Source organism: Mytilus trossulus, chromosome 6, assembly GCF_036588685.1.
Source record: "Mytilus trossulus isolate FHL-02 chromosome 6, PNRI_Mtr1.1.1.hap1, whole genome shotgun sequence".
Taxonomy (NCBI): domain Eukaryota; kingdom Metazoa; phylum Mollusca; class Bivalvia; order Mytilida; family Mytilidae; genus Mytilus; species Mytilus trossulus.
Window position 1 is genome coordinate 66,544,045 of NC_086378.1, and position 26,932 is coordinate 66,570,976.

The following is a 26,932-nucleotide window of genomic DNA, read 5'->3' on the forward strand; positions in this document are numbered from 1 at the left end:
ATATGTATTAAAATTGATATTTTCCCTAAACTAAGCATAAAACTATATTAAAGTATGCTATAATGAATCACCAAATTACAATTATTATTGTCCTACTCAGAATACTTTTCTCAATTTGCGGTTTCTCGATACATATTTGTGTGTTTGAAGACAGGTTTTTATTTTTCTTATTTCTATGTATTTAAATCATATATGTCTACTTCAAATAACCTCATCAATGTTTAATACGTTATTAATAATTGCCTAACAATTGTTTCTTCTGTAGATTACCAACTGATATACCCTATCATCTCAGAAGAACCTCATATTCCGATTGTATACTCAACCCAGAGACACCGTCGTAGTGCTCCTCAACTCAGGAACAACCTGTTTTTAAACTTCACAGCTTTCAATCAAACATTCCAGCTTCATCTTAGACGTAATGGACATTTCGTAGCACCTCATTCCTTTGTCCAATATCGATATTACAATGTATCATCATCATCTGAAAGTATTGACAAACAGTGTTATTTTAAAGGGAAAGTTACCTCGCGGAGAGGAAAAGCTGCTGTATCCCTATGTGATGGTGTGGTAAGTTTATTTCATCAACTGTACAAAATTTGTATGCCTTTGACTCATTTGCATATTCCTCATTTGTATACGCCTCATTAGCATGCAAACGCCTTATTGCCAGGTGTTTAACTACTATTGATTTGCATGATTCTAATGGTCATGCTTAAGATCGTCTAACAGTTTGATCTAGAATTACTGTTAGTGTAGGTTATATTCTTCCTTAAAAGAAGAGACTCATGTAACAAAATACTGTAAACCAACTTATTTTCGCGAGCGATTTATTTTCGCGACTTTCGAGAGTAGAAAATTAACGCGAATTTAAATCGTCGCGAATATGACAATCTTCGATCTTTCCTTAACAAACTTCATCAAGTAAATCAGATAATCGCGAAATTAAATAGCCGCGAAGTGGTCAAGAAAGGATAAAACGCGAAATAAATTATCCGCGAAAATAAGTTGGTTTACAGTGTTCTTTCAAAACAACAGCATCTTGTTTTAATGTATAGCTGTTATACGATATGCCATTCAGAAACATCGTTTCTGTTTATGAGTATATTAGGCACTTTTTGTATGTTAAAATACTTTCAAGAGGTTTATATTTTAAAAAGCGTTCTGGGAAGTTATTAGATCATTAACTTGTAACTGTCTATTAAAGTATATGTATTGTAAAATTCTGTGAAAAATCAGTGGTTAGTCCACATCTTTCACGTACTTTCTAATTTTGTTTTTTTTTTCTTCTTTTTTACATCTGTTTTTGCGTATTGTACTTGAAACACCAAATGCAAAAACAGTATCTGGATTTGATTTAGGGTTTATCATAAACTGCTTATGATGAACGGATTTTGCTATTCGTTTGGTCGTATTCGATTATTTTACTATATTTGTCTTTCAATTTTTGCTTTATCGTTCCTGGCGTAGGCGAATTCAGATTTTTTTTATTTGATAGCTTTTGTCGGTTATGTATGATTAGTGTTATTTCAGCGGTAAATTTAATAATAGTTTGTTTCAATGATTTTGAGTTAAAATTGAAACATACAAACGCTTTGTACATTGTTGACTAGTGGGCAATATTATGTTGGAACGGTATGCTATGATACGGTGCTCGTGTTGGAAGGAATCATGTAGAACTTGGTCTTGGGTATAACGAGTACATTCTAATTTCATGATTATATTTGTTTATGTATTTCAATATGAATTCGTCAACAGAAAACTTTAGTCACACGGACTATAAATTTAACCCATTTCAGATAAATTTGTTTAAAAATATTTATTGACTGATTGATAATTACAAATATCAGGGCAACTAATATGTAATTTCAGATAAACAAGTAACTGATTTGGTAAGGGGGTCACTACAAATGTTAGATATTACATTTGACTTATTACAAACTGTAAACAAATAGAGATAGGAACTAGTTGATGTTGCGTAATGCAATGATTAAGAAGCAAATAATAACCCCTATGTTTATGTTGTTCCGTGACATAGTGGTTAGCACTGTATATAACTTGTCTTGTAAATAGTTCTATATTTAAGATCACTGACATGATGACACTTTAACAGTACGAAATCATATTCAATTAAATAGGACAGATGCAAAAATGTATATTACATTTTAACAAACGCCAAATAAAATATTTAAGAAGATTATCTCAAAGTTCACGATATATACCGATAAAAGTCTGTTCTTCTCTCTGTATGGTTTACATCGTACTATACCACAGTTCGAAATTCATAAATCGATCGAGAAAAAAACAAATCCGGGCCACAAACAAAAACCGAGGGAAACGCATCAAATAAAAGAGGAGAAATAAATTTAGTTTTAGTAAGTCGAATAGGTTGTATAAATTTAGTTTTAGTTAATCGAATACACCTTTCATGGTCAGCTTCATATAATTCAAAAATACAGTGCATGATATATGATCAGATGGTATGTAGATGAAATACATGTACTTTGTGTATCAGATGTTTTTGTCAGTCGTAATAGATGAAACTACTTATTACATAGTCACATCAACATGCAGATCTGACATTGCTGGCTTAATTTCAGACGAATTTTGTATTAATATATTTATACAAGGTGTATACATAGTTGTGAACCAACTCTGTACTATTTTAACAGAAAAAAAACCCCGATCGGATTGTTTCTCAACACATAACTGATTGGTACGTGACAAGATAAACCGCATTCACGAGTAAATTTGAGTAGGAACTCCATTACGCGGCAAATACCATAGAAGTGGTCATTAATGGTACAGTTTGGTAAATTATTGTTTATGCGTACAATTTGATAACTAGTAATGTACTCAAAATGAAATAAAGTAGTCATGTATGCATATATAATTATATCAAATTGTTATGTACGCATACGAAATGATAAACAGGAGTCACGTTCGCATTTATAAAATGATATGAAGTAGGCATATACGCTTACGAAATTATTCATGTTCGCATATGAGATACTATTCCGTATTAATTTTCGCGTACAAAATGATATTCAAGAGTCATGTACACATGCGAAGTGGTATCTAATGTGCGCATACAAAATGATATTAAGTAGTCATATAAGTGTATGGATGAATCGTGTACGCATACGATATAATAATATTAATCAATAGTCATGTACGGATACGAAATAATGCTCAGTAGTCATGAACGCATACGAAATAATGCCCAGTAGTCATGAACGCATACGAAATAATGCCCAGTAGTCTTTACACGTACAAAATTATATTCAAGATTCGTGTATGCGAAAGAAATGCTAGTAATTGTAAGAAGTTATGTACGCATACGGTGTCATAGATTATAGACATGCGCGTGCCGGATCTTATTCAAACAATTGCTTACCCTGAAGGATTCTTCAATGCATGATAAACCCATTGAAAATATTATATTTGTAATTCATCTATGGCCACCTTTGCTTGAGATAGTATAATCAAGTTATTTTTTCTCCATTAAAAAAAATTATATCTGCAGTTTAAAGTAGTATTATGATTATCGTGAATTACGTTAAATAAGTACACTTCATTAAAAAAAAAACCAATTAATTGTTTATATCATTTAAATGGTTTTTCTAAATGGAATTTTTGTAGCTAAAACATAAATCTATTTCAAAATCATAACTTCAGCTACGAAATATGCAGTATATAAATATAAAAGTTGAAATTTATTTTTATTTATTTTCATTTATGACATAAATGATAAACGAGCTGTTTAAAAGAGTAGTATTTATACATTGCAGAGAATAAAACACGCCATGCATTTTGTAAGAAATATGTTTTCTTGGTGATAATTTGTCGATCCTTTTGATAACTGATCATATTTCAAAAGAAATGATAAAATCTTTAAATATTAAAGTTATGATGTCAAATGAAATATGCGTTGAACACCAAAAGATGAAATATCAACATTCCGTGAAGAACCAACGTACTTGGCAGAACTGCATGTAATAATACTTATTTTTATCAAGATTCAAAATGTCGTGGAAACGGACGAAAGACGCTTATTATTATTTTTATTATTTAACAGTTTTGTCATCGTAAGACCTAAAGGGAACTGTAAGCCATCTACATGTGGTGTGGAAGTGCCGGTTGTTACTACGTTGTGATGACAAATTTATGGCTAGTTGTTAGCCCATACTCTAGTTGGATACAAAAGGTGATCATTGCATTTTGTATTATGTCAATCTCCTATAGGAGGAAATAAAGTATGATTATGATGTATAAAACCCATTAGCTAATCTTAATATTTGTTGCTCTTGTATCCATTCACGAAAAAAACATTATAACCTAAAGAGACATCCCTAAACCATTACATTAGATAAATATGTTTATGATTATTATTACTATTATATTATAATCATTACTATCCGTGACCAGAAATATTTTATGACAGATGATGTTGAGTTCAGTCGATTCAGTCCCTACTTAAGACTACGGGAATATTACATTGATGACCGAATAGTGGATCTGACCTTTGAATGCGTGTGCTTTTGTTAAGCTGTGTTGGTTTGTCCTCACTCATTGGCGCTTAAACCAGTTTTCGCTAGTTTTACTGGTACTATATTCATTTGATTGTTCTCCAAGACTTGTCTTTATGGTCTCTTTTTGTATGTCAATGTTTTGTATAGTGTTTTGTTGTGTTGTGTAACTCATAACAGTCTGCTGTTTGAATCAATAAAAAATCCAAAAAACATTTTTTTTCTTATTATCAAAATTAACATCATGTGCATCAAAGAACAACAAGTGCGAAACAAGCGATAGATGGTTGGTACCAGGGTACATGTGAAACGAATAGAATGCTTTAATCATTGATGCATGTCTATTTCAAACCGGATACATGACTAAAAGCTCCGTATTTAGACTAAGATTTTGGCGTTGATAGAAAAGTCTGTAAGTATGCACAGTGATCATAGTCCAAAATATCAAATAATCTTTTATTGCATATAAAAAATTTGACAGTAAAATAAATAATATTGTAATTTTTGAAGGCTTAATATTGATACAATCAGGACCATCTATGCACTATAATGCAAGACCAATCAAAATACTTGACACAATACCTTATCTAAAGTAATTTGTTAAGAACTAGTAGTTTTTCCTCCGTAAATAGCCGTACTATTTGTCGATCTCTACTTGACAGCTGATCGAATTTCAAAAGAACAGATAACATTTAAAAATCACATAAGTTAATAAAGTGTAAAAAGTGAGAAGAAACATTATCGCACCTGTTTTGACAACTTAATTTCATATATTGTATCCTCTATGGAAGGAAAAGATTGTGTCTTGTAAGATAAATAACAATTGAAGGTGAAACAGAAGATTTATTTGAAAGATAAACAAAATTTGAAAAGCTTTGAAGGTTGACAGACGTGACAATGAAATTTTATTACAGAAAACTTAAAATTAATGATTAAGAAAAAGCTATTTCGTTTATATTATAAAAGCTTGTGACAACTTACTGAAAGCATTTTAGTAACTGCTTTGTTATATTGCTTTCTTCTGAAGGTCTTCCTAACGTCATTGCACATGGTTTAACCACGAACGGGAACACCTCTTTCAATGTCTTTTTCTACAGTTCCATCAGCTAGGGGTGGGGTGTGAGTATATATAAAAAAGATCATCATAGCTACCAGGATTGAAATTTTTTATTTACGCCAGACACGCGTTTAATCTACAAAAGACTCGTCAGTGGCGCTCGAATCGAAAAAAAAGTTAGAAAGGCCAAATAAAGTAAGAAGTTGAAGATCATTGATTGTAAATAATCATTGACAACACTTCGGTGTGGACATTAATATCAATTATATGGTAATTTTTATAAAGGTATAAATTATTCGAAATATTAAGGATTTCTTATCCCAGGCATATTTTCCTTAGTCGTATTTGGAAGTTTTTGAAATTTCGGGTCCTAAATCCTCTGCAACTTTGTACTTATTTTGGTTTTCTAACTTGTTTTTATCTGAGCGTCACTTATTGGTGTTATGATGACGAAACTAGCATCGGGCGTATCAAATTATAAGCCTGGTTTAACAACTATATATATTTGCAATAAGAGGTTAAAATTCGTCCCATCTTTATAATAAGTACTTGACACAGAACCTTATCATAAAAACGAACATATTATTGGTTATCAAGCAAACCATCTATTTATAAAACAAGTCTGCGATTTGGAATTGTTATTGCTTGCAGAATATTCAATTAACCAGATCAGGTTAAAGCATTTAACATAATGATTATTTTACATCTGTCTAAATAACTTCATTTATGAATTATGGTGTAGGTAAATGCTGTCACGAAGCATCTTCAAAGTCAGAGCTGCGTGTTGCAGATATGCATGTTATTACGCAACAGTCTGTTCCTACAGTGACGAAAGGTAATTTGTTTCCTGTAATCAGCAAACCTCTTTTACCTCATCTCGTAAAACATTAAATCATATCTTTGAAGAAAATTATTTATGATACCAGTAACAAAATTCCTTGCTAATTTGATAGACAGTTATGTTGAATTAGGAACTTTAAATGAAACGTGAATCTAGATTTAATTTGACAAAATATATTCGGTAGACATTTTCGTTATAGTTTTTTGCTATATAAATCATGACCCATGTAATAGATTTTACTTTTGTTGGTTCATCAAGTTACAACAAAAAGTATTAAGTTATGTTTAAAAATCAAAAGGCAATTTTTTTGGGTTATTTATTAGAATGTAAAAAAGGTTGACCGAAGCACATTTTTGTATACAAATCATATGCATTACACACTTACGAAGCTTTAAAATGGTAACATCATATTCAAATTTACAAAAGTAGAAACAGTTTAAAAACCGCAGTTGAAATGAATATTTCTTATTTGTCTTAAGTATTTAAATCGTATTCAGGAAAATGGGAAAATACATGGGGCAATCCAATTTCTAAATACTTATAAAAGCAGACAACACCACTGTTTAAATGGAGAGAAAAAACAAACAGAAATAGACTAAATTCTACACAGAACACTAAAGATTCAGAACAAATCCCATCAAAAACCGGTACGAAGAAGGCGGGTGGTCCGGAAGGTTCAGAAATTAGTGCTATCAACTAGAAAAAAAATTAATTAGCACTGATAATTTATAAAATCAAGACAAGAGTTAAAATGATATATTACACGAGCATTCGTTTAAATTGAAAACAAATATCGTGTACACACTGGGATTTTGGAAATATGGTTACACCAACATGTTTGGATGCACGACGAAGAAATACAAAAATATGAACATATGAAAAAAAGGAGAAAAAAACGATATATATAGAGAGAGCATCAGTTAAAACTGTTATATCGGACCTTTCATCATGTCTTCAAAAGCAAAAATAATAAAATAAGACCACGTCAATTTTTTAGTGCATAAAGGCAAAATTTAAAATGCTTTCAGCAAAATTTGTTTATATATATTTTTTGTTTAAAAGAAAAAAAAAAGGAAATTGAAACGCATACACATGTTAATAAAATATAACAAAGCTTTTAAAATGTCTCTTATGTCGAATTTTAATAAAAGAAAATGTACAAAAACAGAGACTAATTTGGTCAATTGTATCTTCGGAGAGATCTGCTTCAACAATAATGCTATTATGTTAATCTCTTTTTCCTGTTACAAAACTTTAAATTTTTCGAAAAACTAAGGATTTTCTTATCCCAGGAATAGCTATAGATTACCTTAGACGTATTGGGCACAACATTTTTGGGAATTTGGGTCTTCTTTGCTCTGGTACTTGTTTGGCTTTACAACTATTTTGATTTGAGTGTCACTGATTAGTCTAATGTAGACGAAATGCTCCTCTGGCGTATCAAATTATAATCCTGATACCTTTGATAACTGTGAACACTATTGATCGTTGCCACTACTGGTGGACACCAGCCCAGTAGTCAGCACTTCGGTGTTGACATGAGTATCAATTATAATTTAAAACATTTCCTGTTACAAAACTTTGAATGTTTCGAAACACTTTAAGGATTTTCTTATCGCAGGAATAGATAACCTTAGCCGTATTGGGCACAACCTTTTAGGGAATTTTGGGTGCTCTATGCTCTTCAAATTTGTACTTGTTTGGCTTTACAACTAATTTGATCACATGTAGACGAAACGCGCGTCTGTAATATTATGTTATAATCCTTTGATACCAACACTACATACTAAAATCAATCAGATGCATTGATCATATGTGATTGTGCTGGTGTTTCGAGAGAGAATGCAAAAACGTATGTTGTCTAACTTTGACAAAATGAAAATTGATAGATATAAGGTGAAGTGAGATATAAAATCGTTCAATCCTCTTCCCACATATAAAAAAATTAGAAATAAAAAAAAATCAAATCAACAAAGTAATCATAATAAGTCCGTAATTTTTTTTTTACAGAGTCCAGCATATATGAAATTGTATAATTTGCCTAAATAGATATAGGAAGCTGTGGTGTGAGTGCCAATGAGACAACTCTCCACCCAAATAACAATTAATGAAAGTAAACCATTAAAGCTCAATTAATATTCAAAAGTAAGATTTAAAAGGGATGAATGTTTGATGACCTCGAACGTTTAAACATTTGTCTTCCAAATCTTGTAACTCTCAAGAATTTATCTGACGAAGATTACGTCACAAAATCACGAAAAATAGTACTTTATGTCTATATTACAAATCACTAGAAATAAATTTAAAAGATTTATCAGTCAAGATATGTATCTTTTATTTTTTTGTAAAATATTTAATTTCACTCATTTGTCTTAAATACAGACGTGACATTGAGGATGTTAAGCAGAGAAGAATAGATACCATTGGTATATATTATTGTAGGTGTAATGCAGTGAATATAGCTTGATGATTTGATATAGATGGATTCCTTGCATGACAATTCATTCATTGTCGTAACTAAAGCCGTGTGCATTTCAAAAGATCTAATATGTGCACAAAATGTGCGATTGTGATGCATTTACTGACAGGTGATCAGTTAAAGCACTCTTTTTATGGGGTGATAAAAATGTTTTTTTTAAATTGTTTTATGAACCAAATGGCCTTTGGGTTAAAAGACCGAGTTTTGCTGAGATTAACACTGGAGCTTGACTGTTTATATATCACATTATTGTGTTTCAATATTGAGTTAAGTTAAAAGGATACCTCAAGATAATATGGTTTCGGTATATCATTATCATTTTAGTGTAAATGCATGCAATATGATGACAATTGACAAATAGGAAATAAATACAAACTTGCTTATCAATTTTGAGACGACTTGCCACAAGCTGAATAAGTTAATAGTATCTGCTGTTTAAAGAACTTTGTTATATATCTTATCATTTCGATGTACATGTATTTAATGGGATGGCAATAGACAAATATGTAAGAAAAAAATACAACTGGCTTATCATTTGTAAGAAGAGTGGCAAAAAACTAATGTATATTTCTACGTTATAAGTGAACTTTGGGGCATATCTCTGATTTGGAAAAGCACAAATATACTGCACTGTTTTTTTTTTTTTAAAGAGCTAACGTTAACACAACATTTATCAGATGGAATACCGCAATATTGTTATTCTAACGCGGTCTTTAACCCAACAAGTAGAATACAGATTTTCATTCTCAATTTTGTTAGAAGCAAGGATTGTTTCAAAGAGACAACAACCCGATCAAACAGCGGAAAAGAGCCCGAGGCCTCCAATTGATCTTCAATGCAACAAAAAACATCAACACCCGGCGTGGATTTGTCTAATCACTTCACATGCATACTTTTAATGAACCAAATCTTGTAGCTCTTTTTGTACATTAAACTTCTTGGCTTATAGATCTAAGCGCTAGAATGACGAAATTTAACTCAAAAATTATTACGAATGCAAAATTACTGCATATATATTTCACTTTGAGTTACGAGGTCGTCATTTCAACAAGTTTAAATTGTCCTTCCGTTTAAAATCTTGTGTTGCGAACTTTATCCTTTTCAGCTTCATTGTTTGCACGAAAGTTATACATTATGGTGGATCAACTTTTTATTAATCAATTAAGTCGTAGTTTTTATGGAGTGATGAATATGTTTTGAAATGGTTCGAAGAAACCGCAGGTCATGAGGGTCAGAAGACAATGTTTGTTTGATAATGATATTGAATCGTGATAAATAGCAATACAAAAAAATGTACCTCATTTGATATGCCAAAACAATTCAACTTTGACAGATATTTTCAGCTACATAACATACTGAAGTTTCACAGTTTTCACAAAAGAAACAAAAATAACAATTGACGAATTCGGTGAGAAATCTATACCAGTTATTATTGACTGTACGAATTACAAGCCAATCACAAAACTAGATCTCAGAACTCATTGCAAGCCAATCAGCTGACAGAACTAGATCTCAGAACTCGTTGCTAATTTCCTTTTATAAATGACATATTATATATCAAATAAGTATGCTAAACAACAAAGTTGGATCTATTCTTCCCTTATACATCGTTTTATATGGTGAAATTTAGGACTTATAGACTGATCCTAATTTCGTTCAATGTAAAGTTATTGCCATGAATATATGCTTGATCATTTTCTTGGTGTGCCATGAATGTATGATTGATCATTTTCTTGGTGTGCCATGAATGTATGCTTGATAATTTTCTTGGTGTGCCATGTATGTATGCTTGATCATTTTCTTGGTGTGCCATGTATGTATGCTTGATCATTTTCTTGGTGTGCCATGTATGTATGCTTGGTCATTTTGTTGGTGTGCCATGAATGTATGCTTGATAATTTTCTTGGTGTGCCATGAATGTATGCTTGATAATTTTCTTGGTGTGCCATGAATTTATGCTTGATCATTTTCTTGGTGTGCCATGAATGTATGCTTGATCATTTTCTTGGTGTACCATGAATGTATGCTTGATCATTTTCTTGGTGAACAACGACTGATTCGTTGTATTACGAAAAGGTAAAATTATAAAAACACTTTAAAGATCACTTAACTCCGAGGAAAATTCAAAACGGAAAGTACCTAATCAAATGGCGAAATCAAAAACTCAAACATATTAAATGAATGGATTACAACTGTCATATTCCTGACTTGATACAGGTTTTTATGAAGAAAATGGTAGATTAAACCTGATTTCAAAGCTAGCTAAACCTCTCACTTTTTTTTTTATAAAAATAGAAACTGTTATGAATCCTATAGCGACATGTAATATATCCTTTTCCTCCCTACTTGTTACTCACAGACATTTACTGGTGGAAGTTAAGCTAACTTTCTATTTTATGGTTTGTTTATGTTTATTTCTGCATGATATGTCTCTATATTTTTACAATATATCCGTTATGTTCTTACAAGGTGCATTGGCAGTTCAAAGGTTGTGTATAATATATAAATTTACACATTACCAGTGGTTGATTATAGAAGCATAGTAATAAATCTTTTCGACCAAACGTGCATTTTCGGAATGTAGGATACTAATATGAATGATAAGCGTCATACATTATTTATACCTTAAATTACTTATTTCCGTTCTCTCGCTCGCTAGAATGTGAAAATATGTGATTCTATGAACTGATTTGACAGGGAAAATAGATATGTCACATTCATTTCACGGTGGATTGCACTGACCCTGTAAAGTTTACCACCCCTGGAGAAATAATGTGTTAGTACGGTGTATTTATTTAAGCAAGGTCAATTAAATTAGTTAAACGTTAAATCAAGTGTGCCCTAATATACACTTAAAACGGAAGTTGTTACGTTGGGAGATCAATTATACTTGTCAGTGTCATCGTTATCTCTGATTTTATTATTATATATGGGCAAATATTGGAAAAAGCATGCTGCTAGGGCCAAAAGTTCCAGGCTAACAACAGGTCTAGGGTTGTTTCGATTAATTTAATGATTTAATGATATCAAATGGGTAGCATAATTGAGTTTAAATACAACAATAGCACGATTCGGATCACATAAAATTGAGAATGGAAATGGGGAATGTGCCAAAGAGACAACAACCCGACCATAGAGCAGACAACAGCATAAGGTCATGCACCAACAGGTCTTCAATGCAGCGAGAAATTCCCGAAACCGGAGGCTTCCTTCAGCTGGCCCCTAAACAAATATATAATTTCAGGGTTAATGAACACCATAAACTAAAATTTTACACAAGAAACATAACACAAGACTGATAAAGGCCAGAGGCTTCTGACTTGGGACAGGCGCAAAATTGCGGCAGGGTTAAACATGTTTATGAGATCTCATCCCTCCCCCTATACCTCTAGCCAATGCAGAAAAGTAAACCCATAACAATACGCACATTAAAATTCAGTTCAAGAAAAGTCCGAGTCTGATGTCAGAGGATGTAACCAAAGAAAATAAACAAAATGACAATAATACATAAATAACATCAGACTACTAGCAGTTAACAGACATGCCAGCTCCAGACTTCAATTAAACTGATTGAAAGATTATGTCTTCGTCATATGAATCTCAGGCACAATCCTATCCGTGAGGGGTTTAGTATCATACCATCATAACATATATGAGAAGAACACGACCCGTGTCATGCCAACAACTGGTTTTTAAATAAATGTGTTTAGTTCCAATGCCTTTTAAAATTCGTGGTAAAATAGCAATAGTAAAACAATATGTCGATATAACTGTCACATCTTAACGATTCAAAGCATTTGAGCGTAGTTATTGGGTTGGGGTTTTTTTTTTTTTTGGTTTATTTGGTTGTTGTTTTTTTGTGTGTGCTTATGTTTTGTCTTTTTTGTTGTTGTTCCCAACTTCTGTACTCTTTACACAGTTTTGATTAAAAGTGTAAACCTACAACAAAATGTAAAGACAAAATGAAAAAAGAAATAAAGTAAAACTTTATTTAAGAAGGGACTAACAATAATAGGATGTAGATAAACTCTTGATGCTACAAAAAAAAAATCAGTGAAGAATTTCATAAAATTACTGGATTTTTTGGCAACATATTCGTAACGTTCATGTTGATGGACCTCAGTAATTTTAAGATTCCGACATTCCTATGGAAACTAAATGTTAGCCTTTGCTTACATACTTTCCCCTTACTATGACGTCACGATGCAGTCTTCATGCAGGCTCTTCTCAAATATATGAAAATAACTTGAAACAGAAAGAGAAAGGACCATAAATTTACTTGGCAATGCCTACATTGTAGGTCTTAAATGAAATGAAATAAAGTACAAAAAGTAAAAAGTCTAATGATACTTCCATTTGATTTTAGAGGGGGAGGGACAGGATTTAAAATGTTGTTCTGCATTTTTTTTATTTTTCATTCTTTACGGACCTGCACTTTTCATTAGTTTACTGAAATTAAATTGTTTACCTAAATTGTCTTCCTGCTTGTTAGGCCAAATTACTCATCCTGCCTTTGTTTGTTCAAAATAGATATAGGAAGATGTGGTGTGAGTGCCAATGAGACAACTCTCCATCCAAATAACAATTTAAAAATTAAACCATTATAGGTTAAAGTACGGCCTTCAACACGGAGCCTTGGCTCACACCGAACAACAAGCTATAAAGGGCCCCAAAATTACTAGTGTAAAACCATTCAAACGGGAAAACCTGTCTTGCTTTTTTCAAATTTCATCCAAGCCCCCCCCCCCCCCTCTCCTCAAATAAGGGTGGATATGACCTTCATCGGGACTCTGGGATAGGGCGATTTTATTGTCTGGAATTAGGGATTGACCCTTTCTAAATTTTAATATTTGGGACCTCGGAATTTCGGCATAAGGACCCCTCCTACCCCTCTCACAAATGGTAGCTCCCTCCGATAATAAAATTTTAACCAAATGGATAATAATCCATGGACAATTACACAATGCTTCTTTTCCTAGATCTTCGTATCAAATTGATAAATTCAAAACTGAATTGTCTCCACAATACTTTTTTTAATGAAATAAACTATGGCATTAGTAATTAATACACGTAGCAATGTAAAAAAAAAAGGTGAAGAATAATTCAAAATTTGATAATTGCTGTCATATATTTTAAAGTGTAATTCAATATTCTATTGCATGATTTATATACATGTAAAAAGTTAGAAGATACTGATGGGGATAATCAACCACTAGTGCACCATTTACATTATTTACATGTTACAAAGTCAAAGAGACAAAGCAGAAAAAAAACGTCTGATTGTACAGTCCAAAAAAACACTACATAATTTTTGGTTTCTTAATTCATATTAATAATCTTTTTATATCTTATAGTATCTTTCCAACCTTTATCCTGACAGATGTAGAAAATTAACGGGTGTCTCCTATTCCGTCCGCAATTTTAGGAAAAGTAAAGTCTATATTTAGAATCATAGTTGAAACTGAAACTTCATATGTATGATATAAATAGAACATGTTATTTTCGCTTTATCAAATTTAAATTTCAAAGGTATAGTAAAATTGTTATTTTTCTTTTTCTTGTGCTTTTTTCCGTTATTTTTTATCAAAAGCAATTTTGAAATAAATATGAAAACGAAAGTGGTGTGATTACAAGTGACAAGTGAAAATGTTTAGAACTTCTCAAGTCTCATTTCAAGATTGTTACTGAATAAAGTAATCATTCTCTATGATAATAAGGGGCCCCAAAAATAATGTTAAACTTGCATCAAAAGTTCAATGTAGGTTAAAAAACTTAATTCACATAGTTTTTGGACCTTTTGGATTTTCATCTTTAATATAAGCTTTGGATTTCAAATATTTTGGCCACGAGCATCACTGAAGAGACATGTATTGTCGAAATGCGCATCTGGTGCAACAAAATTGGTACCGTTGATTTATTAACCTCCCCCCCCCCCTTTCACACCCAAATTATTTGCAATTGATTTAAGTTTTTTTTTTTATCCGACATCGATCTTTTGATGTCGTCCCTAACCTCTGAAGAAATACTAAAAAAGTTCTATGTTTAACGAACTTGATTTCACAGAATAAGGATTCTGCACAGTCAGCTCTATGTCATCTCTCATGAGCAGTGGCTCTTTGCATCAATGGTCTTGTCGTAAGTTTGAATTGTTTATTTTTGAATCTGCAGATCAATAAATTGACAATCTAGATCATGTAAAGCATATGCCAACTTTAAAGCTTCCGCACTTTCCCTATGTATCATGTGTAATTTTGGCGTGTCATGCTTTTAATTTCAACAGCTCCTATCTGATTCTAAAATCAGTCACATTCTTTTCTTTGCCCCTGCAACTGAAAGTCGGGGGGAAAAGGGGGGGGGGGGTATTGTTTTACCACTGTCCGTCTGTCCTTTCGTCCGTCCCATTATTGGTATATAGTTATTTGGCATAACTCCTACCGTTTGATTCATAGGAAGTTTTCACGTTGCTGTCTGTTGAGTAGTTAAGTACGTACACTGCGCTTCAATAAAAAAACGATTCTTTTTTTTAAACAATTTTATGTGACTTCATGTCCATTATCTATTCTGTGTGCATTGAATGGGTTGACATGTCATAAAATGTGTCTATATTGTTTTATGGTCGATTAAAGCTTGTGTAATATAATTTTTTTTAAATAAATATGAATTCATAACTGCATAAAAGTAAAGGTCCGTACAAGGGTTTCTCACCAAAGACACAATTTTCGTCCTTGAGGTCAAAGTTCAAGGTCACACGATGGTCAAAATTTAAGAAGACACACCACCTCATGATGATACATCCACATGCCAAAGATGTAAGGGCCTTACTAAGGCCTAGGTCAAAAGGTGAAGAATTTATGACCTACGTGTAGATGGTTGTGTTTTTTTCACGCAAAAAAAACAACATCAAGTTGACCTTGAGGTCACATCTGAAGGTCACACAAAGTTTATCATGATGCAAGACAGTTAACCCTGTGATGATACATCCACATGCCAAATAGCATAGGCCTAGTTCAAAAGATGAATAAAAAAAATATCGCTATTAGGTACTTTTTGAATAGATTTGGCTCTGATTTAATGAACCAATTTGAGGGTGGGTCGTAATTTAAACTTAAATACCAAAAAATCTAACGGTTAAATTTAAAAAAAAATTGCAAGAACAACCGACTAGTATAGCACTCCAAATGCTTAGTTTTATGAAAAAATTAAACGACACATTTTTTTTCAAAAAAAATTTTCCTCTTCAAATACTAGAAGCACTGCATTTATTTTTCGGGGCTGATTCTGATACCCCCTTTTCAAGTTCTGGATTTTTTTTAATCCGGAATAAAAAAAACTTACAAGAAAGGGGTATCAGTGAACTGATATTCACCTCAGCTATCATTATTAGCTATGCTATTGTCAATTTAGGATTATTATTTTTTTTTTTTTAACAAATTCAACCCTGTACCCATAGTTCAGAAACTTCCAATTTTGACCCATATTAGTATGTAAAAGATGCCATATTTGAGTTGCCAAATCTTTTAAACCTATGGTTCAAATCTTTCAATTTGTTTACAAGATGTTAAGGTTGGCCTAGTTTATCAATGAAAAAAAAATAAGAAAAATTAAACGACAGGAATTTTTTGGGGTATAGTGTTGAGTTCACTATCTGGATAAGGTTATCCATTTGAAATTCAGTGTTGCTGACGAACATGATTATATCGATTTGGTGGACCATTATTGACTAACTGTTTCGCAGACGTCCACGGAATTTTATCAGATATCATTTTTAACAATCTTGTTTTCCTTTCCTCGATTATGATAGTATCATCAAAATTTTACTTGCACGAGCAACCGTAATTACCATTGTCACTAGTGGAACAGGACAGTTTGGACAGCTGCATTGGCTTGTCTGTTACTGTTCTTGTGCAAATACATGTACATGCATCCCCGATTCTTTGTTTGATTTGTTGCTTTTCTTTAACATAAAAAGTCAAAATCAACTTATCAGACTAGCAAATTGTCCATCACCAACCTTTATAAATTGAAATATATTGGTAATAAAAACAAGTAATTAAGATCAGTCAATGGGAGATAATCCATGTCAAATTTCCATTAAAAGCTATTTAGCCATTACCCGGTTTTACTCTTCCCTTATAGTTAAAAAAATGATAGGAAAAAGACTAAAACAAAAAATGACAAAGCATAAAGATTAAATTTAGCTCATTATTGTTCACACATACTCGATGTCAGTCTTCGTTAACGAATATGATACTGGTCGTACGTTACATTTTAATTGTTTAGTTTGGTTAGTGTCGGGATCTCAAAGCGTTTCAGAGACGAAGATGAATTATTTTGGCGCGAAATAAGCACATGTATAAACACACCGAAATTTAACTGAAGTGGGTGAAAATTGTCTCAGATCAGCTCCTAGTAAGCCTGTCAGATCACATGTACCTACATGTAAACATATATGAGGAAATACATTCCAGATGACCGATGTTATGAGCTAAATTTTGATTTAGTCCTACACATAAATCAGTTAATAGTCATATATATAAACATTGACCTGGCACATAAATTATTCTTTTTTCAATTTAATAAATTTCATGCCATAAATTGAAATAGTGAAAGGAGGTCCCTGTAGACTCTCATTTTTCAACACAAGAAAAATGGAGTGTTCCCTGAATACATGGAATTCCCCGCTTGTCTGACTTGTGTCCAACCTTTCATGCCAGGATTGGATCCAGCCATTTTAAAAAGGGGGAGGGGTTCACTACATGCTCCCATTCAAATGCATTGATCATCCAAAAAAAAAGGTTGGTTCCAACCCTGGATCCGCCAATGCATGTGGACCCTTTGGCTAAAATGGCTGCATTTTTACCTCAATTTTTACTTTGAATACAGATCAACTTGTGCATCCAGATCAGTTGAAAGGCCTAGATCTTGGTAAAACAACTGGACTTTGCAGAGCACTTTTTTCCGACTGTGCAGAAGATGAGAAAATTAACAAACATACTTTTAAAGATATCTATTGTCCATGTCTATCAATACAGTTCACTTCAATTATTTCCTGTGGGGGAGTTCTCAAAATATATTCCAAATTTGTAAGAAGTGTTGAATGTTCATTGGTCATTTATATTTTAACACAATTTTATTGGATTTAAAACAATATTAGATGGCATATTGATAATACAAAAAGTTGTATAATTTAGCCATTGATTGAAGTATATTGTAACTGGAGGGCATGTTTCTACTCAGTGACAGTGTTTTACCCACTGAGCCAAAGAATCATTCCCTAGCTCAGTTGATTAAGACTGGCTGTATGTTCTACCTGTACTAAGGGGAAGCAATATAAAAGATGTACTGCTTTTTTTAAATATATATATTTATTTTTCATTTCAGAATGGAGTGTTGCAGCTTGAGGATGATGACTATATATTTGAGCCAGCACCCCATCATTTATTGTCCACATCTTATGGTGATACAGAAGCATCCCACATTCTCTACAGAGCCTCATCTTCATCAGTTCAAAATCAATACTTTGACTCAAATTGTAAGTTTAAAAATAGGAGTGTCCATATAAAAACACCTATATTTTCTAAATTTTAAATACCAGATCACTGTAAAAATGGTAGGAAATACCAAGAGGCCATATAAAACCATAAAGTGTCTTTAAGTGACAAAAATAGACCACACCATGATAAAAATATATGCTATTTATTATCAGTCCAGGGCTCGACATTACCGCTTGTCCGATTGTCCGGGACAAGTGGAAATAGGTGTCGGGCAAGTAGATTCATCATACTACTTGTCCGATGGGACAAGTGAAAAAATCGATATCAGATGTTAATAGATCAAATTCAAGACTTGTACATTCCTAAAAATATGAATGATTGTTTTATTGATCATACAAAATGAAATAAATATTCATTGATTGAACCAGAAACATATAAAATTGTATAATATATCTCTGATTGAACGTATTTGAACATGCTGGCAGCCATTGACCAGGGGAAAATAAGTAAGGGGAAGGAAACCAGTGCAAATGTTTCTTCTTAGTATAAGCCTCTTGAATTAGGAGCACCTCCATTTGCATGATATGGAGTTTTACCTTAACTTTTAAATTTTAAATTAAAAGTTTGTATCATTTGATTTTTCTTTTAGGCATAACATTAAATTAAAAAAGGTTTTATTTAATAAGATCTTTTTGTTAAAATAATAAGTTAAGATGTAAAAATTAAATAAAATCTAAAAAGGCAGATTTTTTACTAAAATGTTTTATATACTTCATGATCATATATCAATGTATGTAAAAATCAAGATAAATTGTAAAATCTTGTTTGGCACCATCAATAAATAAAAAAGGTTTATTTGTAAACAAGGTGTCAGGTGTATTTGGTTTAAACCATACCACTACTTCAGAATGAATATAGATCCATGAATAGCAGAACCTAGAAGAAATATGATTTAATGATTGACACATGATAGTGACAATGATTCAGAGAGCTCAGTCTTGCAAATAAGCCTTCAGTCTGAAATTATAAAATGAATTTTGATGTGGTATTCATATAACATAACAAAATGCTCCCTTTATTAATCTTTATTAGGTACAATCAAAGGGCAAGTGTTATTATTGCATATACCATGTTTAATCAATATGGAGGATTTTCAATTATAAATTCGGACAAGTGAGTTGAGAGTTCGGACAAGTTGATTTTCTTGCAACTTGTCCGAAGGGACAAGTGAGAAAAAATGATAATGTAGAGGCCTGCAGTCTAGTAGCACTTTACATAAAAATTATATTGAACAAGACAATAATGACACATTCAAAGCCAAGACACATGCAATGCTTGTATTTGTAGTTTTTTTTATGTCTCAGAAACTCTTGTTATGAAGATTTCAACAGAGTTTTACATTGCTTTCATTTTTCATTCTTTAAAAAGGCAACATATACAGCTCTACATTGTTAGTACTTACTTGTTTGTTTAACTCCAGTTAAGTTTTGATGTTTAAAAAGGATTTGAAAATGCCCAATGAATAACTTCAATGTGTTTTCTGTTAACATTTTTTCTTGTAGTTCTGCACTTGTGTCTTGTGTGATTGTTGTGTCCTCAAAATCTCAATTTTCATTCCTTGTTTTGGTATTTTTTATGTCCCATTTATTATGCCCCATTTATGGGCATTAGGTTTTCTGGTCTGTGCGTCCGTCTGTCCTGCTTCAGGTTAAAGTTAAGATTAAAGTTTTTGGTTGCAGTAGTTTTTTATGAAATTGAAGTCTAATCAGCTTGAAACTTAGTACAAATGTTCCCTATGATATGATATTTCTAATTTTAATGCCAAATTAACGATTTTACCCCATTTCACGGTCCACTGAATATTGAAAATGAGAGTGCGGATGGGGCATCGATGTACTTTGAACACATTCTTGTTAATCTGTATACATAATATCAAGAACACATTTTAGGATGTATAACTAATTTTATATATACGTATTTATCTTAATAATAAAAAAACAATTTTCTTTTTTCCAGATACTATAGAAAATAATAAAAGTGATACATATTATAATCCATCAAGACGAAAAGAAGAAGAATTTGATGAAAACCAGACTTTACCTAATGGTAGCTATATATATTTTAACCCTACCAGGACGAAAAGAGCTACGCACAGAAAATCTGTTAAGACCGTGGAAACATTGGTGGTTGTAGATAAACATGTTTACTGGAAACATGGAAGAAATAACATCACAACATATGTACTTAGTATGTTTAATATTGTAAGTAGAAATAACATCACAACATATGTACTTAGTATGTTTAATATTGTAAGTAGAAATAACATCACAACATATGTACTTAGTATGTTTAATTTTGTAAGTAGAAATAACATCGCAACATATGTACTTAGTATGTTTAATATTGTAAGTAGAAATAACATCACAACATATGTACTTAGTATGTTTAATATTGTAAGTAGAAATAACATCACAACATATGTACTTAGTATGTTTAATATTGTAAGTATTGGAAACATGGAAGAAATAACATCACAACATATGTACTTAGTATGTTTAATATTGTAAGTAGAAATAACATCACAACATATGTACTTAGTATGTTTAATATTGTAAGTAGAAATAACATCACAACATATGTACTTAGTATGTTTAATATTGTAAGTAGAAATAACATCACAACATATGTGCTTAGTATGTTTAATATTGTAAGTATTGGAAACATGGAAGAAATAACATCACAACATATGTACTTAGTATGTTTAATATTGTAAGTAGAAATAACATCACAACATATGTACTTAGTATGTTTAATATTGTAAGTATTGGAAACATGGAAGAAATAACATCACAACATAAGTACTTAGTATGTTTAATATTGTAAGTAGAAATAACATCACAACATATGTACTTAGTATGTTTAATATTGTAAGTAGAAATAACATCACAACATATGTACTTAGTATGTTTAATATGTTTAATATTGTAAGTAGAAATAACATCACAACATATGTACTTAGTATGTTAAATATTGAAAGTATTGGAAACATGGAAGAAATAACATCACAACATATGTACTTAGTATGTTTAATATTGTAAGTAGAAATAACATCACAACATATGTACTTAGTATGTTTAATCTTGTAAGTAGAAATAACATCACAACATATGTACTTAGTATGTTTAATATTGTAAGTATTGGAAACATGGAAGAAGTAACATCACAACATATGTACTTAGTATGTTTAATATTGTAAGTATTGGAAACATGGAAGAAATAACATCACAACATATGTACTCAGTATGTTTAATATTGTAAGTAGAAATAACATCACAACATATGTACTTAGTATGTTTAATATGTTTAATATTGTAAGTAGAAATAACATCACAACATATGTACTTAGTATGTTTAATATTGTAAGTATTGGAAACATGGAAGAAATAACATCACAACATATGTACTTAGTATGTTTAAAATATTGTAAGTATTGGAAACATGGAAGAAATAACATCACAACATATGTACTCAGTATGTTTAATATTGTAAGTATTGGAAACATAGAAGAAATAACATCACAACATATGTACTCAGTATGTTTAATATTGTAAGTATTGGAAACATGGAAGAAATAACATCACAACATATGTACTCAGTATGTTTAATATTGTAAGTATTGGAAACATGGAAGAAATAACATCACAACATATGTACTCAGTATGTTTAGTATTGTAAGTATTGAAAACATGGAAGAAATAACATCACAACATATGTACTCAGTTTGTATAATATTGTAAGTATTGGAAACATGGAAGAAATAACATCACAACATATGTACTCAGTATGTATAACATTGTATTAACAAAATCAGGAAAGAGAAAAACATTACAAACGCTAAATTACTATGAAGACTCATTTGTTTGTCTTTTTTAGGGTGTGAAGGGTGTGAATTTCAGATAACTTTAGTTTATAAATCAAAATGTCTACATTTCATTGGGAAATTGTTGTGTATAAAATTCAGTAATTCAGTTGCATCTGAAGATATTTTGATTTTTATTTATTTTTTGGTTTATACATGAAGATCTTCCAGGGTTTTTAAAACTTTCTTTCAAAGAAGAAAACGTAATTTTTATGGAAGGTGAATGAATAAGCTGATGTTTGTTTTAAAATAATTTTTTTTGCTTTGATTCTGAAAAAATTTATAAAGGTGTGCTTTTGTTATAATGTAACAAAATGAACATTTAATTTATAACAGGTGTCTCAGTTGTTCCAAGAGAGTGGTGATGCATACAGAATTAAGATAGTTGTTGTTGGTCTAGTTATCCTGGAAACAGATGAGGTATGTTAGCTTTTTCTAGATCCTCCAGACCACCTGCTTAAGGTGGTACCCAACACTTTCACTTCATTGAGAAGCTTAATATTCCCATAACAACACAACATAATTAAAACGTTTAGCTGATTTCACAGAGTTATCTCCCTGTAGTGTTAGGTACAACCTTTAGAAAGCTGGAGATATACATTTATGTTGATGACAAGATAGATATAAGAAGATGTGGTATGAGTGCTAATGAGACAACTCTCCATCTAAGTCACAATATGTGAAAGTAAATAACTAATGGTCAAAGTGGGGCCTTCAACATGGATCCTTGGCTCACACCGAAGTACAAGCTATAAAGGGCCTAAAAAATGACTAGGTGTAAAACCATTCAAACAGGAAAACCAACATTACTGTATACAGCAATACATCTTTATTTACCGAAAAAAAATCAATGTTACTAGATATAATTCTTGGTTCTTGTATAACAGAATCATATTAAAAAAATATTATCTAAAACTATTTAATAATTTCTTTACAAAGATAAATTCCATTACTCCGTAATGTAAACAAATGAAACTCTTTCTCATTTTTTAAAGGCAGTGCTTTAAGGCCTGACTTTTAAGTCATGAGGTTCATCTTTTCATACGCAATCTTTGCAGGGGGTCTTTTGGCCAGAAATAGATCCGGAAATGTTCGAATTTCTCCTCTTCTTTTTATGGTATAATATGGTTTTTGTTTCTTTCATTTACATTGGGGACTAAAGAAACGATCAGTGTGTATTGTTCGTTTTTTAGAACTTGTTATTAGTGTGTATTTTGCATTATAAGCAGTCAACCTGACTACAAACTATCATTATGTGTATTCCGTGTGGAAAGAGGTCGGGTCAATTTCGAGTGTTATCTGACATCTAAAGTTTCTTTAATTAGTTCAGACGTTGATATAACAATGAAAAGTCGACTGAACATGATTAATATTGCATCTTCTATAATTCAAAGCGGAATTCGGTTTATGAACGAGAAACCGTAAAGCGTTTTCAATTTCGGTTCTAGTTATGTATGTTGTCCACGTTTTATCCTGGTTCCCGGTACTACGTTCCGGGTATTAGCTATTTGATATATGTGATGTGTAACATTACGATCGGGTACCAGCCAATCTACGTGTGTATGTGTACATGATTTCCCGCCAAAATGACACTTCCGGCAAATGACGGATAAAACCTAATCGACGATCCCGGGTCAATGGACAAAGCCAATGCAATGTTACGCGACTCGGGTTCGCATACTTATTTTATTTATTTTGGTAATCGATCTATTTCCGGTATCATGTAATATTTATCGTCATGAACATTGATGTTTTTACTTGCTGAACATTTGTTTCTCTTACATAAATTAAACATCTCTATACGTTTTGAAATTAATTTTATGTTTTTGTTGGATTTCAACTTTGTCTTGTGTATTTTTTTACTTGTCCACGGGCAACCAAGACAAAAATAATTACTTGTCCGGTTGTTCAAATGTACGAGTCGGGCATAGCATTTCCACACCCCTGGTTATAAAACTTTTTTTTCAGGGCACAAACCCACTTTAAAGAGACTTGGGATCTCCTGTAGTTGGTGATCGCAATACTGGTATACCAGTATTGTCCACAATACTGGTATAAAAAAATATACCAGTATTGTATTCCAGTATTGTACCAGTATTGTGCTTTTTTTTAAATAAACAATACATGCAATATAGGTAATTAATCTTTTATTAAAGGTGATACATATATGCATAATGAAATTAACATATGACATGACACTTTTATTAGGAATGATTGTGTTTAACTGATGATGCCATCTATAGATGATACCAGAGACATATATACGTCTCTGATGATACACTGTGATTGCCATCAAATAATGTTTTAAATCTTAAGCTGTTTTTTTCTTAACCATTCTGTCTCAGCATTTTAACAAACAATGTACTTTCTTCTATGTTTTCTTTCAGCTCTCTCTTTTTCGAGATTCGTGTAGTATATTTTATTGAATTTTATATTGACATTAATGCTGTTATAGCCTCTGTATCATCAGCATTGGTATTGTCTATTTCTTCTTCAGATGTGATTTCTGCAACCCCTCCCCCTTCCTTATAATATTGGTATTTAGGTATTCAGTCTCAGTGAACTTTCTCTGACGCTTACTTGATTACAAGCTATTTCAGATAGCATCTGTACAGCTCTCTTAATGTCAGTGTGCTTGTCTAGTATTAGTATTTGTACCAGTAGATATACTTGTATCTGCTACTAATTGTATTGTCTATGGTACTGAATCAACTGCTTCGACCCTTAACATTTATTTTGACAAACTAGTTAATTTAATTATAACCAGGTTCCCCTATGACAATGTATAAAGCAACTTTTTATAATTAATGAATAATATTGATATCTTAAAATGTGAAAGATTATTATAAGAAAATAAAGACAAACAAATGCACATGATCTTAGTACACAAAAAATGTAATAAATGGATTAAAATATGTGATGGCATACATGTAAAAGCTGAATTTACAGAGTTGGAGTCTAATAATTTGCTTGAATTTATTAAATAATTACTCAGATAATGATAAGCTTTTATTTTATTTTTACTATATAAATAATTTGTATTAAATAAAATATAGAAATATGATAAAATTATTAGCAATTGTTTAAATAATAATGATGATATGAGTTAATTTCAATAATCCTTTGTTTATTTGAACAAGTATAGTTATGACTTTTAACTGGTTGTTAATTGATTTCACAATTATCCTCTATAATCTTTTTGAGTTCATTTAATCTCCCTTTGATCTTCAATATAGTCTAGTCAACAAAACAAACACAATACTGGTATATCAGTAATGTACCAGTATTGTTGTTTTTTTAATAGAAAGTTACAATACTGGTACAAAATTTTTATACCAGTATTGTGGACAATACTGGTATACCAGTATTGCGATCACCAACTACAGGAGATCCGAGACTTGTCTACTGCCATACCCATCCTATTTTCATGCACCATTTGCAAGCAAGAGACTGAATGGTTTGCAAAATTAAAAATCAGGACGGTGTCCAATTAAAACAAAAGAACTAAACTGGATGAATATTGTAGGAGAAATCTAGAGGAAAGTTTTGATTTGTGAAATTGGTTTTCCTGAAAAGTCATTCATTCTAGCCTACAGAAAGGAACTATATATTTAACTGACCACCACCAACTGACGAGCTAATGTTGAGCTTCACATATGGAATTACTCAAAAACCAATGTCTATGTTTTCAGCACAGATTTAACAAGTTATGACACAGCTGTGCTTTTTTTATACTTGATAAAGAGTTGTATACTAAATTTTATTTTTTTATCAATAAATATATATTGTGTCATTTAAGAACTTGTATTTTGTCAAAAGATGCATACTAGTGAATGAAAGTGGTGCAGTTCATTTTGCTTTGGTATATAGAATTGAATTATAATTGTTCATGTTATTGGAATGCTTATAAAAATAAGGAGATGTGGTACAATGTATTTGATATTTAGTGAGTTTATCAAGCAAAAGTGAATAAGAAATAGGTATAAGCAGTTACAGGTACTACTGTACAATCTCAAACAATGAGAAAAACTCATACCGTAAAGAGAATTTCATATTTACAAGCAAGTTTTGTTTTTGCGTTAAATAATTTTCTTCTTTTGTTTTAATTGCAAATATGGGAAGTGGTTAAAATGCTAATGAGACAGCTGTTATGGCCACATAGCCTTAATTGAAATTTTCTTTTTCATTCATACCGGTAGATTTTGCCTGGAGTTAGAAACATATCTGCCAACTTTTCAAAATGCACATGGGGGTTTTACGTGAAAGATGGTCCATATAGTCATACAAAACCTTCAAGGGGGCCTTCAAATGGAAGCAGGACAAGTTGCCCCACTTTTTAAAAAAACGCCACAAACTGATTTAGTAAATCGCCCCACATGTGAAATTGGTTAAATCATGTTTAATATTACTCCTGCCAACTCACCCTACTTATAAAAAAACAGTAATATTTAGATTAATATATATACAATTAAACATAAAAACTCGCACCACTTTAATGAAAACTAATCTACACAGAATACAAAAAAAACGAAAATTAATTTAATTACTATTATTGATATATACTGAGATTATAATTCTAAAAAAAAACTGATTGTTGAAGAATAACTAAGTTT

At 31.5% G+C, this 26,932-nt stretch overlaps 1 protein-coding gene across 1 annotated transcript in view; it reads left to right on the forward strand.

Moving 5' to 3' along the window:
- LOC134722936 (A disintegrin and metalloproteinase with thrombospondin motifs 16-like) overlaps positions 1-26,932 on the forward strand; it is an 82,304-nt gene that overhangs the window by 21,529 nt on the left and 33,843 nt on the right. Inside the window, exons 3-6 of the mRNA XM_063586570.1 lie at positions 266-570; positions 18,288-18,438; positions 20,417-20,661; positions 22,656-22,739. Of these exons, the coding sequence (XP_063442640.1) occupies positions 266-570; positions 18,288-18,438; positions 20,417-20,661; positions 22,656-22,739 (785 nt within the window). The remainder of the gene's footprint in view (positions 1-265; positions 571-18,287; positions 18,439-20,416; positions 20,662-22,655; positions 22,740-26,932) is intronic.